This window comes from Mustela nivalis (genome assembly GCF_964662115.1).
Source record: "Mustela nivalis genome assembly, chromosome: 12".
Lineage (NCBI taxonomy): Eukaryota > Metazoa > Chordata > Mammalia > Carnivora > Mustelidae > Mustela > Mustela nivalis.
Window position 1 is genome coordinate 31,239,099 of NC_139031.1, and position 18,593 is coordinate 31,257,691.

General features: G+C 37.4%; 1 protein-coding gene across 3 annotated transcripts in view; it reads right to left on the reverse strand.

The window, feature by feature from the left end:
- Nucleotides 1–15,981: 15,981 nt before the first annotated feature.
- Nucleotides 15,982–18,593, reverse strand: part of CFTR (CF transmembrane conductance regulator) — a 169,696-nt gene continuing 167,084 nt past the window's right edge. For all 3 annotated transcript variants that reach the window (XM_082692270.1, XM_082692269.1, XM_082692268.1), the window contains one exon: nt 15,982–17,694. In XM_082692270.1, the coding sequence (XP_082548396.1) occupies nt 17,494–17,694 (201 nt within the window). In that variant the 3' untranslated portion in view covers nt 15,982–17,493. The remainder of the gene's footprint in view (nt 17,695–18,593) is intronic.

Genomic DNA, 18,593 nt, shown 5'->3' on the forward strand with positions numbered 1-18,593 from the left:
TGACTGGGTGGCCTAAACAACAGAATTATTTCTGACATTTCTGGAGGTTTTAAGTCTGAGGTCAAGGTGTCGGAAAAGCTGGTGTCTGGTGAGAGAGAGCTGGCTTCCTGCTTCCTACCAACCTTCATCTTGGTGCATCCTTGAGGAAAAAGGGCCAGAGAGCATTCTGGGATCTCTCATAAGGGCATGAATTTCATTGTGAAGGCTCCACCCTCATCACCTAATTTCCTCTTAAAGGCTTGGTATTAGGGCTTTAACATATGAATCTGGGGTGGGAAAACACAAATGTTCAGTCCACAGGAATCACTTTGACTTCAAAAGGGTAGTCTAGATCAATGGCTTTTTAAAACTTGAATGTGAATAATAATCACCTGGAGGGTTTGTTGAAACAGTTTCCTGGGCAAATCCCAGTGACTCTAATTCAATAGGTTGGGGAAGGGTTTCTATGAGTTTCTAAGCTCATAGGGAATGTTAAGATGCTACAGGCCCCAGAATCACCCTCTCAGAACCACTAGTCTAGTTCTTTCAGATTGATTAATATTTCTGTGGAGTAACTTCAGTATCTTTCCAGGGACTGAGTTTAGGAATTTTTAGAGGGACAGCATTTCCTGCACCTGCTCCTAGAGATCCCACAGCTGAGGCTCTTTCACTCACCCTTTCCTCAAAATAAGTCTCCTCCCCAGTAGTGAGGACACAGCTAACTTTCCTTTTTTAGAAAGCTTGACTCTGAATTGTGTTGATTTAGTATTTATTTAAAGTATTTATATGAATATTTGTTAAACTCCTATGATTCACAAGGCACCAGGCTGGGCACTGGAGAATACAAGTGTGTTGCCATAGCAAGATTAACCACCTGTCCCAACGTGTTTTTCTGAATTCCTTCCAAGGACTGGCATTTAGTCTATGGGATTATTCCAGAGATCTCCAGGTGGGAATGCAGATTAGGTTTCTGTGGAAAACTGGGTGTGCCCTCACAACCCTAGCAGCTACTAGCAGTTTGTCCAAGAACTCTACCTTTAAGAAACAAAAATCAGGGGACGCCTGGGTGGCTCAGTTGGTTGAGCAGCTGCCTTCGGCTCAGGTCATGATCCTAGCATCCTGGGATCGAGTCCCACATCGGGCTCCTTGCTCAGCAGGGAGCCTGCTTCTCCCTCTGCCTCTGCCTGCCATTCTGTCTGCCTATGCTCACTCCCCCCCCTCTGATAAATAAATAAAAAATCTTAAAAAAAAAAAAAAAAGAAACAAAAATCAGGTGCTATCTTCCCTAAACCGACCCTAAAGGATAACAGATGGAAACACTGTTGATAAGCAATTATTTTACAGCCAGTGGTAAGGATTTCCCATGTCCTTTCCTTGCTGAATAAATGTTATAGGCCAACCTTCCCCAAAACACGGGTCAAGTAGAACATGGAAAAAAGGTTGCATGCTCAAATATACTAGAAACATTGCATACGATATTATACTCTTATAAAGTCAAAAATGAACCTCTGCATATTATAGGCTCTGAGGTTACTACAACTAGTTAACCTAAAACATCCCACTAAACAGACTGAGAAACTACTGATACAGGTTATTTCAAACCCTTTGTTATTACAACTTTATAGACTTTGGAATATGTTAAAAAGAAGCACTCAGACATTAGCAAAGACTATTAAAAATAGATGACAGAGCCATAATGCCGAATCTTGGTAGTGCTTGAAAACATGAGCTTGATCCTGCTGTGAGCCTTCTGTTTTTCTGAGATTTTCTGTAGTTTAAGACTGTGGGAGGGTAGAAAAGAGCCAGTAGGCTCTCTAAAGATGAAAGCATAACTAGGAAATGATTCTCTGACTCTCCGTGTGGCAAACTCAGACGACTTTCCTCTGATTAGAAATGAGTCTAAATTTTCCAGTGGCTCAAAATTCAGGAGTGAGATGTGATTTCTGGAAAGACCTGCAACCTCTCTGAGCCTCAGAATGAAAGAACCTCCTTAGATTATTTAAGAAACAAAATGAGAATTATATATAAGACAGCTGCGGGCTTCCCTCTCCCCAAAGGTTAAAGTCGGACCATAGTGTCTCCCTAGGGGTGCAGGTCAACAACAGTTCTCATTACTCGATCCCACAGCTCTGTGTTGCAAAGGCTAACTCCAGATGAGTGCAACGGGGAGGTCATGGGCTCCCTTCCTCCACCAAGTCCCCTTTGTAGGATAGAGGATCATCCCAGATATGGCAGGCCAAAAATACTGCCATCACTCCAGCTCATTCATAGCTGGAAGTTCTATACCAGGAGATACAAGCTTGGAAGACCAGAATCTACCCCCTCCCAAAACTTTGCTATAAAGCTAGGGTGTAGCTCCAAGAGAAATAGAAATTATATTTGCCTCCAGCTCTGAAGCAGAAAATCTGACTCCCAGATTTTGTCTAGGTGGAAAGCCACACCATGAGGACAGAGAACTCTTGCCCCCAAAACTGACTCAAGCCTGAAAACACTCTCAGAAACAATGGAGATTTAGGTGGTAAGTAATTAAGAGTTGGTTGGTAGGGCGCCTGGGTGGCTCAGTGGGTTAAGCCGCTGCCTTCGGCTCAGGTCATGATCTCAGAGTCCTGGGATCGAGTCCCACATCAGGCTCCCTGCTCAGCGGAGAGCCTGCTTCCCTCTCTCTCTCTCTGCCAGCCTCTCCATCTACTTGTGATTTCTCTCTGTCAAATAAATAAATAAAATCTTAAAAAAAAATTAGCTATAAAAAAAAAAAAAAGAGTTGGTTGGTAACAACATCAGAACAACACGCACAACAAGCTGAACCACTGGGTCAGTTAATTTATCAGAGAGCATTGGGGGGGAAGAGCTAAGAAAAAAAAATAATAAATCTAAGTATGTCTCCAGTTGTAGTTTAATCACATAGAGGGATTCTGCCAAGTGATTTTAAATCATAGTAATATTCCTGCATCTCTCTGGTGGAATATACCCTAAAGACGAAAACAACTTGAGGGAAAATAAGAAAAAGGAAACTAAATATTCCTGAAGAATAATCACATTGTTGGTGTTGTGTTGTACTGTTATTTTTTTTTATAAGATTTTTTTTTTTAATTTATTTGCCAGAGAGAGAGAGGAAGAGAGCGAGCACAGGCAGACGGAATGGCAGGCATAGGCAGAGGGAGAAGCAGGCTCCCTGCTGAGCAAGGAGCCCGATGTGGGACTCGATCCCAGGACGCTGGGACCATGACCTGAGCCGAAGGCAGCTGCTTAACCAACTGAGCCACCCAGGCGTCCCATGTACTGTTATTTTGAAGCTAGAATGGGATAGGACAAGTGGAAAATTATATAGTATCCTAATTCTTATCATTGTGGGTGTTGTTGAGACCTAAGACTCTTGGCATGGAAGAAAGAAAATACATATAGATGATAGAAGAGGGTAAGCAAAAACCCTGAAGTACAGAATTTGAATTGGAAGTAATAGCATAAACTTATGATGTATTTTCAGGATAGTAAATATAAAAATAAAAATAGAAATATATGGAGATATATTTCTTGGCTCACTTCAAGTCTGTTATATTTTTTGTTTATTTCTTAGGTCAATCCATTGGAAAGACTAATTCAAGGACCAATCCAATTTAGCAACTCTATTTACCAAATTTTGGTCTTCAAACCCCATTTCCCACTGAAAGGAACAACAGCTCCTTGAAGGAATGATTAATTCCATGTTTGCAAGTAAGGTGAGTCAGCTTAGAATATCTTCATATACCAAAATGCAAGGAGACTATCAAAACCTATTAGAGTATATCAAAAAAGATTTAGAAGCCAAGAAAAAGCTTCTGGATCTAACTGCCAATTTATAGGAAGGAGGATAGTAACTTGTTAAACAAGACTGTGGAGATGAAAATAGCAAATCCCAGACTGGAAAACTGCAAAGGATAAATAATCCCGTTCTTCAACCAGTAAGTTGCATGGGAAAAAAAAAAGAGAGAGAGAGAAAGAGAGAGAAGAAAATGTAGGGACACTCTATAAAGGGCTTAAGAGATATATGAATCAATCACAACAGGTAAACCTTAACTGGATCTTGATTCAAACAAACTATAGGCAGTCTATGTTTTGTACTGTTGGTTCAAATTTCAGTTACCACAGTATTATCAACAGTGAATTACCACATAAAGCGTAAACGTCACTACTAGCTTTTCAGTGCACAAATCACTACCTAAATAACAGATCTGCACCATGCTCAGTGACCAATCATATCATTTTTTTTCATAGTTTGTGGGTGATCAGTCACTGTGCAATTGTTACTCAGCACACTAACAAACAACAAGGTGTGTGGAGTGTGTGGTTATGTGGCCTCCTTGTCTCACAGTGATAAACCTAAATGATACTTTACAAAAATGGAGAACCAAAAGAGACAACTGGCCAAAAAAGATGAAAATGCAGCAGAGGTAAAAAGCAATAATGACAGAAATGAGATTCAATGGAGTTACAGAAGAAAGAGCAGACCGAGGACATGCTGATACTGCGGCCATTCAAGAGACGGTAGATACACAGCCAGAAGAACTTAGTGAAGGCAAACGTAGGGACATAAATGAGGGAAGCGTTTGTGGCAAAAAGACAAAGATGTCCCAGAGAAAGTGACATCTTGGAGATATTTCATAACTTTGGAGGCCCAAAGGATAAAATGTTGGAAGGCAATCCAAACTTAGGAAGGAGTTGCCAAGACATAGAAAAGATTCTGTCTTCATACTGTAAATCTCTCGACCACAAGGCAAGTACTGCTCAAACTCTTCTTGGTAAGTATTTTACCAAGAAATAAAACTTTAATTCTCAATGTTCATAATGTTTTAAATTACAGTGTAGTAAATAAATATTAGTAACACTAGATTTTTCGTTTTCTTCCATATGTATAACCAATAGTAAGGGAGTTTTAAATGTTTAATTGTTTAATATTTTTAAAGATCATGGAACAATTATAATTTTTCTCTTCAATTATTTGTTTTATCTTTGCATGGTCACTTTTATAGTTCAATACTACTATGCAAAACAAAGACCATCTATATCTGAAAAAATGAGACAAAGACACTTGTATATTGAGTGGATATTTGAGGATATTAAGGACTTTTTTTGGTTGTGGCAATGGCACTGTGGAAATGTTACAAAAAGGGGAAACAGAATAAGAGAAAAAGTCCTTGTGTTTTAAGGATGTATGCAGCTGAAGTTATAAAATTTCTGGGATTATATTGGAGCCCTTGGTAACCACTATTCTGCCTTGTGTATTAATCTTTCTTTTTTTAAAGAAAACAGGAAAACTTATTTTTATATTAAAATTTTTGTTAAATTATAACTTTCATTTCATAGGAGTTAATTGCAAGGTACCTTTCTGTATTTTTTTAAGCATTTGTGCCAATACTTGCCAATCAGAATACAATTCAGTTTTAGCTCCATTTATCAGCATATCTGTCACTCCTGATAATTAAAGATCATTGCTATTATTCCATCAAAGTCCAGGTGAGCTAAAGAGTTGTTTATACAGCAAAACTTTTACCTTAATTTCTAATATTCACAATGGTTTAAGGAGAAAATGTCTTGGTGGTTTATTTAAGTTGGTGTGTGACTCTCTGTGCTCAATTTAGTAGTTGGCATATGTGTTTTTTTGGAAAACCAATTATACTAAAAATAAAACCAAATATCCACAAGGGGGCAGTTCTTAAAGGTCATTCTGTAATTTGATTTTTGGCCGTTCTGAAGATTCCAAATTTTTGGAAGATTCCATACTTTGAAGAATGGAAGATATAAATTGTATCTTTTTATCCAAGTTACTATTCAGCATTATTGTTGCATTAATTCATTTTGCTATTTGAAATTAAAGCCAGCATTAGCATATTCACTTAAAAATTTTTGACCACCTTTTCCAATACACTGTATCATTCTACAACTAGAGAAAACTGAGTTATTAAAAAAGTGAGCATTCTTACCATAATGAATTAAGACTATACCTTAAAATTCTGCCAAGAATTCTCACTTCTCTGAGAAAGTACATAGAGACTAATTCCCCCAATTCCCTTTCAAATGACAAATAATGACTTGGGTCTCTTTGGGTCTACACATTGGAGATAGCTTATAATTCCCAACCTATTGTTTTGGACTTCTCATGCCCTAATGTATTTGTCTTGAATTTATAAAGATTTAAAGGGTTTTTTTAATACAGAATTGATAGTCCACACCTGTTTTAACAGGCCAAGCAGGTTTTTATATTAAGCTCTTTAAACCTCATTCTAAATTGTCTTCCACATAGTATTTGAGGTTCTTTATTTAGCAAGCTACTAAAATATTTACATTGGGGGTTTTACTAACCTTTCACTCTAATATGTAACAATTTCCCAGCTCCAGAAGATCCCTGGCTACTGGAAGGAAATGTATTTGTTTTAACTTCGTTTTTGTTTTTATTTTTGTTTTCTCATAAAGAGGATGAACAAAGTAAAAGGGCTAAGAAATAAATGAAACAGTGTGTGTCAGATGGAATTAGGCATAGACTGAGAAATGGGAAACCCACTCACAACTTGAATATAGAAACAATTATTTAAAAGTAGGAAGCTGTCACCAAAATAGCTTATTTTTTTTTTAAACATTAAAGGAAAGGGGAAAATTTTCTGATATAAAGAAGGGCCAACTGTTAGTTGGAGCAATGGAGCTTGGGTGACCAATATTGACTTTCCATCTTGTTTCAATACTTTTCTTCTTAAAGTAGCGATTCTTTTGTCATATATTGTTTGCATTTGACTCCTTCTACCTGGAAAGCTCTATTTTTTTTTTTTTTTAACTCAAAATGAACTACAAAGACTCCTGCTTTTAGTCATGACTCCAATAAACCTGACAACAAGTAAAAAGTTGAGCAAACTGAAAAAAACAGTAACTCTTCTTAGATATGTCAGAGAAGTAAGGTCACAGGGCAAACAGTTGACCCCACAGGTGGAGAAACAAGAGAGTTGGATACAGACACTTACCTGAGTAAAAACCACCAAGCAGAAAGCTATGGAACCAGTACTGGGTTAGGAAAACCTAAACTATAACCACTGACTTGTTAGAGGCTCAGTGTGGACAAGCCTGAGAGATGAAAATTCTAAGGAGACCCAGCCTTCAGAGGAGAAGGACATACACATCCATGTTTTACCTCCAAGACCTCAAACAAACAAACTCACACCCTCACATCTGTTGCTTCTAGCAGAGTGAGGGTAAAACTAACTATTGGAACTCACACACACACACACACACACACACACACAGCCTTCTATTTTTCTTACCAAGACCTACCCTCAGGAGAAACTATTTTCTCAGAGCCTAACCTACCTAGGTAAAAGAAATACCCAATTCCAGTCTATTCTAACCATCCTACTCCACTTAAAAGAGGAGAAAAAGCTAAGAAACACTAGTGAAATTCACAGTCTAAAGACAGGCTTACCAAAAGACTAGGACCTAATTAGAGGACTGCAGAATGGTTGCCTTCTCCCAGACATTATTACTATACAATTAAAGATCTCTTTACCAAAGCTCCTTTTCCCTATAATATCATGTATGACTTTGAAGAAATATTACAAGGCATACTCAAAGGCAAAAAGCACAGTTTAAAGAGATCAAATAAGCATCAGGACTAGAGGAAGATATTACAGAAATGTTGAAATTATCAGATGAGAAATGCATAAAAACTATGATTAATATCATAAGGGCTCTAATAAAAAAGTAGACAAGATAGGAAAACAGATAGATAATGCAAGCAGAGAGATGGAAATTTTGATGGAATCAGAAAGAAATGCTGAAGATCAAAAACACTGTAACAGAAATGAAGAATGTCTTTGATGGAGACTCGTGTAGGTGGAACATGGCGGAATCCCTGAGTTTGAAGACATAAAAATAGAAATCTCCAAACTGAAAAGCACAGAAAAAAACAGACTGGAAAAATATAACCCAGAATACCCAAGAACTGTGAATAACTAGAAAAAGTATCATACACCTGTAACTGTAATACAGAAGAAAAAAGAGAGAAAGAAACAAAATAAATATCTGAGACAATAATGACTGAGAGCTTCCCAAATTAATGTTTATAGCAGCAATGGCCATGGTCGCCAAACTGTGGAAAGAACCAAGATGCCCTTCAACGGATGAATGGATAAGGAATATGTGGTCCATATACACTATGGAGTATGATGCCTCCATCAGAAAGGACGAGTACCCAACTTTTGTAGCAACATGGATGGGACTGGAAGAGATTATGCTGAGTGAAATAAGTCAAGCAGAGAGAGTCAATTATCATATGGTTTCACTTACTTGTGGAGCATAACAAATAGCATGGAGGACAAGGGGAGAAAATCAATTAAAAAAAAAAAAAAACTTGAAAGAAGCCAGAGAAAAAAAATACTTATATACTTTATCTATGAGGAGAAAAAATAAAAATTACATATGATTATTCCTCAAAAACCATGCAGGCAAGAAGAGTGGAGTGGAATATTTAAAGCACTGAGAGTGGGGGGGGGGGAGCCCCACCAACCTAGAATTCTGTACTCTGCAAAAATTATCCTACACAAGTAAAGGAGAAATAAAGACAGTCACAAACAAACAAAAATTGGGAAAATTTGTAGTCAGTAAATGTAACTTAAAAGAAATGTTGGGACGCCTGGGTGGCTCAGTGGGTTAAGCCGCTGCCTTCAGCTCGGGTCATGATCCAAGGGTCCTGGGATCGAGTCCCGCATCGGGCTCCTTGCTCAGCGAGGAGCCTGTTTCTCTCTCTGCCTCTGCCTGCCTCTCTGACTGCTTGTGTGTACTCGCTTGCTCTCTCTCTGGCAAATAAATAAAAACTCTTAAAAAAAAAAAAAGAAATGTTAAAAGAAGTTCTTTAGAGAGAAGGAAAATTATTTAAGTCAGACACTCAGATCTACATTCAAAAAGGAAGAATATCAGAGAATGAAAAAGTGAAGGTAAAAAAAAAGGTTTTTCTTTTCTCATTTTTTTTTTCCTAAATGAAAGGTCTCACATATTTATTACTGAACCAACCTAACTGGTACAGAAACAAAGTAACAGAAAAATCATTTTCCCTGATAAAACACATTTATTGTTCAAGTATAGTGATATCTACAGAGTGATGTGATACAAGCAAGTGACCTTCATGCAGTATAAATACTTATACCATCTCATGTGTGATTCCTTATAGACCCAGGTTCTTGGTTCTTCTCTAATGTCTCTTGTTGGAGTTGTACTTGATTTTAGTACCAGTTTTCATTCAAATCCACTGGGGAATGGGACAATTCTGCTCTTGTTTCTTGCCCTGGAATCGCTTGATCTTGAAAATCCTGGGAGAAGACATGGTGAGGAATAGTCAACTGTAAAAGCTGCAATGGTAGAGAAAAGGAGAGCTTTTTTTTCTTTTTCTTAATTGATCAAAAAAAGCCACCTGGGTGGCTCAGTCAGTTACACCTGATTTGATTTCAGCTTGGGTCATGATCTCATGGTCCTGAGATTGAGCCTCATGTCGGGCTCCAGGCTGGTCATGGAGCCTGCTTGGGATTCTCTTTCTTCCTCTCCCTCTGCCCCTCCACCTGCTCACACTCTTGCTCTCTCTCTCAAAAAAATAAAAATAAATAAAAATTTTAAAAAAATCATAGGCTGTTCAGTAAGTAGTAACAACAATGTATTTGATCACATATACTATATATAGAAATATGATTATGTTTAAATAAAATGTAATTAATGATAGCAATTATACAAGGAACAAGAGAGAGGAATTAGGAATATTTTGTGATTCTGAGCTGCCTATACTACCAATGCAGTGGTATAGTGTTACTAAAAGAGACTTAGATAATTGTAAACAAATATTGCAAATTTTAGGGTGACCACTAAAAAAAAACAGAAAAAGTACAATTGCTATGCTAAAAAAGGAGGGAAAAAGGAATCCTATAAAATCCTCAAAGCCACAAAGGGGAGAAAAAGTGAGAATGTCAAAAACACCCAATAGAAAATAGTAAAAAATACAGTAGCTATTAATTGAACTGTATCAATAATCATTATACATTTCAATAGTCTAGAAACACTGAATAAAAGATAGAAGTTGTCAGAGGGAATCAAAAAATAAGACCCAGTTATATGTTATCTACAAGAAGCCTATTTTTAATACTAAGAAGCATAGATTAAAAATAAAAGCATGAAGAAAGTTATAGCAGGGTAATGTGATACTCATTAATGCACATGTCCCTAATAGCAGCAGCACATAAAAATACATGAAGCAAAAACTGATGGAACTTAAGGAGAAACTGAAATAGATTACAGTTGGAGACTTTACTATCACTTCAAAGTAAATAACAGATTCAGCAGACAGAAAATCAGTATGGACACAGTAGAACTTAATAATACCATTAATCAACTGGATGCAATTGACATCCATAGACTACTTCATCCAACAATAACAAAATACAAACTCTTCTCAACCTCACATGGAACATTCACTAAGCTAGATCACATTCTGGGCCATAAAATACCTTAACAACTTTAAAAGAAAAAAAATTAATTGTTGTCAGACTACAATGGAATTAAACTAGAAATCAACCAAAAAACTGGAAAATTCCAGAATGCTTGGAGATAAAGCATTACATTTCTAAATAACATGTGAGTCAAAGAAGAAATCTCAACATAGATGAAAAATATCTTGAACTCCATAAACATAAAAAATAACTTCTCAAAACTTGTGGCATGAAGCAAAAGTAGTGCTTAGGTGAAAATTTACTACATTGAATGAAGATATTAGAGAAGAAGAAAGATCTAAACTTATTTATCTAAGCTCTCACATAGAAAATTAAAAAAGGAAAGCATATTAAATGTAAATTAGGTAGAAGAAAAATTAATTAAAATTAAAACTGATTAATGAAATTGAAAATAGGAGATCAATAAAGTAAACCAATAAAACAAAAAAAATGGTTCTTTGTAAAGATCAATAAAATAGATGAGCCACTAATCTGGCTAACTAAGAAAATAACAGAGAGGACATAAATCAATAATATCAGAAATGGAAGAGGGGAAATCATTACTGGACATTAAAAGGATAAGAAAATAATATTATGGAAAACTCTATGCCCATACATTTGATAACCTAGATGAAATGGACCAATTCCTTGAAAGATATAATCTGCTAAAACACAAGAAGAAGAGTCAATCTGAATAAGTCAATTAAAGAAATTAAAACAATAGCAACTTTCTTTTATTAAGATTTATGTATTTATTTATTTTAGAGAGTAAGAGAGTGTGTTTGAATGGGGAGAGAGGTGGAGGGACAGAGAAAGAATCCTCAAGCAGACTGCACTGATTGCAGAGCCTGACACAGGGCTTGATCCCAAGACCCTGAGATGATGACCTAAGCTGAAATCAAGAGTCAGATGCTCAGCCAACAGAGACACCCGGTGCCCCAGTAATTACTTACTTTCTGAAACAAAAAGCACCAGACCTAGATGAGTTCACTGATGAATTTCACCAAACATTTAAGGATGAAATTCTATCAATTCTCTACAATTTCTTTCAGGAGATAGAAGCAGAGGTGATACTTTTTAAGTAATTCCTTGAAACCAGCATTACCCTAACACTTCAAAGAACAAAGAAAAGAGATCATTATTATCTCTCATAAACATAGATGCAAAAGGCTCAATAAAATATCAGTAAGTCTAATCCAATAATGTATAAAAAGAATTATACACCATGATCAAGTGGGATTTATCCTAGGTATGCAAGGCTGGTTCAGCATTTGACAATCAATTAATGTAATCAGGTACCTGGGTGGCTTAGTTAATTAAGCATCCAACTCTTGCTTTCAGCTCAGGTTGTGATCTTGGGGTCATGAGATTGAGCTCCCTTTCGGGCTCCATGCTCAGTGAGGAGTCGGCTTGAGGCTGCCTCTCCCTTTCCTTCTGCCCCTCCCCGCTCCCTGTACTCTTTCTCTAAAATAAATAAATATATCTTTTTTGTTCTAAAGAAAATAAATTAATGTGATCATAGTTACAGACTAAATAAGAAAAAATCATGATTATATCCATAGATACAGAAAACACATTGACAAAATCCAGTACCAATTATTGATAAAAACCCTCAGGAATATAAGAATGGAGGGGAATGTCTCAACTTGATAACAAACATCTACCAAAACCCTACAGCCAACATACTTAATGGTGAGAAACTTAGCTCTTTTGCTGCAAGATAAAAACAAGTCAAAGATGTCCCCTCTCACCATTGCTTTCAGCATCCTACTGAAAGTCCTAGCTATGGAAGAAGACAAAAAAAGGAAATAAAAAGTATACAGATTGGGATGCCTGAGTGGCTCAGTTGGTTAAGTGTCCAACTCTTGATTTTAGCTCAGGTCATGATCTCAGAGTTGTGAGATTGAGCTCCACATCAGGCTCTATACTTGGTGGGGAGTCTGCCTGAGATTCTCTCTCTCCTTCTGCCACTCCCCATTCCAAGCTGGCTCACATTCTCTCTCAAATACATAAATCTAAAAAAAAAAAAAAAAAAAAAAAGTTAAAAAATTAAAGAAGATACACTGATTGGAAAGAAATTAAACTGTCCTTCCTCACAGATGACATGATCATGTATGTAGAAAATTCAAAAGAATTGAAAAAAAAACCCTCTTGAAACTAATAAGTGATTATAGCAAGGATGCAGGATACAAGGTTAATATCAAAATTCAATCACTTTCCTATTTCTAGCAATAAGCAAGTGGAGTTAGAAATTAAAAACACATCACAGTTACATTAGTAGTCCTCCAAAAATGAAATAATTATAAATCTACCAAAATATATAGAAAATCAATATATGAAGAAGATTATAATAAACTTTGATAAAAACTTTAATGAACAAAATCTAAAAAGAATTAATTAGGGAGAGATCGATGTTCATGGGTAGGACGATTCCATATTGTCACGATGTTCTTCTTCCCATCTTGATTTATAGTTTCAACATAATCCCAGTCAAAATCCCAGCAAGTTATTTTGTGGATATCAGCACACTGATTCTAAAGTTTATACAGAAAAAATAAAGACAGAGAATACCTAACTCAATAATGAAGAAGAATAAAGTCCAAGAACTGATACTACCCAATTTCAAGATATTCTATAAAGCTACAGTATCAAGAGTATAGTATTGGCCAGAATAAACAAGTAGTTCTGTGGAACAGAGGAGAGAGCCCAAAACTAGATCCACATAAATATAATCAACTTACCTGCAACTATGAGGAAAGGCAATACAATAGAGAAAAGATAAGATATTTTCAACAAATGGTGCTGGAACACCTGGACATCTTAATGCTAAAAAAAAAAAAAATGAATCTAGACACAGACATTATATTCTTTTTTTTTTTTTAAGATTTTATTTATTTATTTGACAGAGAGAGATCACAAGTAGGCAGAGAGGCAGGCAGAGAGAAGGAGGAAGCAGGTTCCCTGCTGAGCAGAGAGCCCAATGTGGGACTCGATCCCAGGGCCCTGAGATCATGACCTGAGCCGAAGGCAGCGGCCCAACCCACTGAGCCACCCGGGCGCCCCCAGACATTATATTCTTTACAAAAATTAACTCAAAATGGATTACAGATTTAAATATATAACACAGAACTGTAAAATTGTAGAAGATAACATAGTAAAAAACCTAGATGGCCTCCGGTATGATGTTGACTTTTTAGATAACAACACCAAAGGTACAATCAGTGAAAGAAAAACTGATAAAGTGGACTTCATTTAAATTTAAAACTTCTGCTCTGCAAAAGAAAATGTCAAGAGAATAAAAAGACAAGCCACAAACTAGGAGAAAATATTTGCACAACAAGACATATCTGAAAAAGGACTAGTATCCAAAATACACAAAGAACTCTTCAAAGTCACAAGAACCCATAAGAAAACAAACAGCCTAATTAGAAGATGCACAGAAGACCTGAACAGACACCCCACCAAAGAAGATAGACAAATGGAAAATTAGTATATGGAAAGACATTTAATAGCATGTATCATCAGGGAAATGCATATTAAAGCAATAATGAGACACCACTAAGCATCTATACTAGAAGGGTCAAATTCCCAAACACTGACAATGCAAAGTGCCTGGAAGCTTGCAGAGAAACAGGAACTCTCCTTCACTGTGGTGGAAATGCAAAAAAGACAGCTACTCTATAAGACAGCTTGATAGTTTCTTACAAAACTAAACATACTCGCATAAGATCTCTTGTATTTACCCAAAATAACTGCACAAGGATGTTTATAGCAGCCTCATTCATAATTGCCAAAGCGTGGAGACAGTCAAGTCCGTCAGTAGGTATATCCAGATAATGGAATATTATTCTGCCCTAAAATGAAATGAAATATCAAACCATGAAAATACATGGCTCCATGTCTTTAAAAGGAAATTTAAATGCATATTACTAAGTAAGAACAGCCAATCTGAAAAGATTACATACTCTATGATTCTAACAATGTGGCATTTAGAAAAGGCAAAACTACGGAAACAGTAAAAAGGTCAGTTGTTGCCTGGGAGTAGGAAGAAGGAGCAGATGACTAAGGGTTTGCCAAAGGTGAAACTTCATGTAAATCATGGAGTTTGGGTGATAATGATATGATTATAAAAAAGGTACTACTCTGGTGTGGAAAGTTGACACTGGGGGGAGGCTATGTGTATTGGAGTGCAGAGAGTTTATTGGGACTGTACCTTCTGCTCAATTTTATTGTGAACTAAAAACTGCCCTAAAATATAAGGTACATTAGTTTAAAAAAAAAAAAATTAGAGTAGCACATGCTCTGAGACTGACCTTTTGGGGTCATGTGTGAAAACAAACCTCTCAAATAAGGAAAGACGTGGTTGGAGGACTTAGTAGGGGTCTACTTTCTATCTACCAGACCATGGCCCTGCAAGTTACTGTAGAAACTCTGCAAGGAACAAAGGGAGACCGAAGAACCCTCACCTATTAAACATAAGGATTTAAATAAAGAAAAACCACTCAGCTTCTAGAAATACTATTTCCCTTGATGAGATTTGCTCATCGAGACTTATCAGATAGCTACCACTATTTGAAAAGGCTTTCAAATAAATAAATGGACACTCACAGAATATACAACTTTTTTTTCGATTAGCCTCAGCTTTAAAACACAAATACCGTCAAAAGCATCCTAAGTCATGAAGTGGGGAACACAACAAGATATTTGTACAACCCTGTTCATAAAAGCTTTATTCAACATAGTCAAAGGTAGAAGCAACCAAAGTGGACAAATGAATAAATGCCATGTGATATGTCCATATAATGCAATACTGAGCTTTAGAAAGTAAGGAAACTCTGACATATACTGCAAGATGATGAACTATGAAGGCACAGTAAGTGAAATAAGCCAGTTGCAAAAGAACAAATACTCTATGATTTCACTCACAAGGTACTTAGAGTTGTCACATTCATAGAAACAAAGGTTGCTTGGGACTGGGAGGGGGGAAGAAAAGAAGTTTTTGTTGAATGGCTTCATAGTTTTAGTTTTGCAAGATGGAAAATGTCCTGTGGAGGGATGATGATGATGACCGCGTCATAATGGGATGTACATAAGGCCACTGAATGGTAAACTCAAAAATGGTAAATGTTAAGTTATGTGTATTTTACCACAATTTAAAAAAATAAATAGGGGCGCCTGGGTGGCTCAGTGGGTTAAGCCTCTGCCTTCGGCTCAGGTCATGATCTCAGGTCCTGGGATCTAGCCCCGCATCGGGCTCTCTGCTCAGCAGGGATCCTGCTTCCTTCTCTCTCTGCCTGCCTCTCTGCCTACCTGTGATCTCTGTCTGTCAAATAAATAAAATCTTAAAAAAATAAATAAATAAATAAATAATTTTTAAGAGCATCTTAAATTTATGTGGGATTCTCAGGAAGCTGTATTTAAAGAAATGATTCATGTTTTGTGTTCCATGATCCTTAGAGACTGAAGTAAGAGATCAATGGGACATGAGTAATGAACACATCTGAAGACAGCTAAGTTTCACACAAATATAGGGATTTTATTGGCACATGATATTTTCTTACAGTAATAAATAGAATGTAATATTAACAGTTAGTTTGGAGTTGGGAAGGCGTGTGTCCTTGATAGGAGAGGTCAGATTTCATGGTACCATTTTCCAAGAGGGAACCTGTATGCTGGCAGGGAATCGTACAGAGGTGCAAATCTTTGTGAGCCCCCATGCTTCTCTCTACACCATCAAGGTAATTTGTAACTTCTGGTCAATAGCCCCCCGCCCAGTTTTTTTCCTTCAGTTTTACCATATCATAAAAAGAGCTAGTGCCATAAAAAACCAACATTTCACATATAAAATTCTTTTAATACAAATATAATTCATAATAGAATCATTGTAAAATACAGCCATTTATAAGTTTGAAATATTAAAATAAATATTTCCTAGAGAAAATTTTACTTGCATGACAAACTTATAAAACAGAAGCATATAAAATGAATTGATTGACTCTTCCCTGTGTCTCCCATTATCTGTCCCACTCAGTCTACACTAGGAGGAAAGGCCTACAGTTAGCCTGAAACTGTATTGACATTACCCTATACGTACCCTACATCTTTCAATTTCATGTACATCTACCTGCAGTGCCCACAGCCTATATGCTTACATATTCTTCCCAGAGTTTTTAGGGGCAAGAAGGATTTCCTGTGCCAATTTTCATTAAAGCATTTTTTCCTAGCTATCCTTCTGTTCAAAGGTCTTATGAGCCTGTTACTTTCTGGAAACTGGGGAAAGTCATGTCAACTTCTGCATCAAGGCAATTATCCTGTCCCCCACATGGGACTGTAACAGCCCTCTTCCTGGGTAAGGGATGTATACTAATTGCCTGAATTATTTGGATTTTTGGTAAAGCAGTGAGTGGTATTAACACGGATTTTCCAGATCAAGAAGTTCTCTCTCCTGACACTTAGATGTTACACGGTGTATACTGTGATGAGCTGACTTGTGACTTTTGCAGTACTCTAATACTTGCTTTGAAATAGAACAGTCCAAATACATAAGAGACAACAAAGTTGTATTTTTAAGTATCTGGGGAGAGTAGAGGCAAAGTGATATAAACTTACATAAACCACTAAAGTTTCCAATCATCTTTACTTAATCATATCTTGAAGTAGTATGATTACAGTTCTCCTCCAAAAATACAAATTAGCAAGTCTCACTAAACAGTACGTTGAACAATTACACTGGCTGACATGGATAGCTACCCTTCCAATTACTACCAAGAGGAAAAAGTTTTCAGGAAGATCTGACTTGCAAACACAAGTGGTAAATCTTCAAGGCTTTGAAGTACCTTTCACACAATTTGACCACTGCCAGGAAGCTACTTATCCAGACCCATCTGAGCGTCCTTAATTCCTCTTCTCAAAATTTTTCCTTTTAAAAATAAACATTACTCATCCTTGTGGCAGAAAGAAGGGGCAGAAACTGGGTTCTCCTCCAATTTCATGAGCGGCCAGCCCATGCCAATATCTGGAGTGTTCTCTAAAGCCTTGTTTCTTGCACCTCTTCTTCCGTCTCCTCCTTCAGAGCAGCAATTTGAGAGCGAGACTTGTGCTTGCTCGAGTTCCGGTGCGGGAAGAACCTCAGCCGGTCCGAGGGGCTGATGGCCTGCCGGAAGAGGCTCTTCTCGCTCAGCAGCCTCTGGAGGGAATCATACTGCCGCACCTTGTTTTCCTCTATGACCTAGGGAAGTGGCCATTAGTGAGGTCTTGGGCAGAAGGCAGGGTGGACCAGAGGAAGGACAGAAAGTGGCAGAGGCTCAAAGGAAGATAAAAGCCAAAAAGCAAACAAGGTGTCCACAGGCTGGCAGGCTGGATAGTCAGAGATCTCATTTCCCTGGGGAGTCCTCTTGCTTCTGGAGCTTCTCCATTTGTGAAATTAGCTATAATTGTCTACTTAGCAGCTGGAGGAGTTTTGTTTGGTTGCTTTTTAAGTGGTATAGGACTGAGCAATGTGCTTCTTCAGAGAACTTTAAAGCAACTAACATTGCTTGGTAAGCCAGAACAATCTCTGACAGATTCTCATTTATGACCTTAAAAATGAATGTAAATCTGCAGGATGAGAAAGAGTTGAGCCTCTCCAACAGGGGGCTTGAAGCTTAGCAATCCCAAATGGGTTATGATGTGCTTGAGTTTAACAGGCCTCCCTGACACGTTCAAGTTGGGGAAACCCAAGGCCAGATGATGGAGGGGTTTTACCCAATCTCTTGAACCTGGCAACAGCCAGGCAAGAGGCTATGGGCTGCCCCCCTGATTTGCCACTTGATGCTTATTGGTAATAACAATCCTTCAGTAGGAAAAGCATTTACCTCCAGGAGCCTCAGAAGCCTTAATAGAAAAGGACGAGCTATAACATCCCCAGAACTTCCTTGTGACTAAACCTGAGGGAATATGTAAACATCACATTAAAGAGTCTGTGACAGTTCTGAAAGTGTGGTAAGAAGGTGGATGGGAGAGGCACTTAACCTGAGCTCCAAACAATGACCAGAAGAATGAAACGAGTCTTTCAAACTATTGCATTAAAACCACACATCGGATTGCAAGACAATGAAGGCCTGTGCTGGACCCCATCCAAGGGAGACT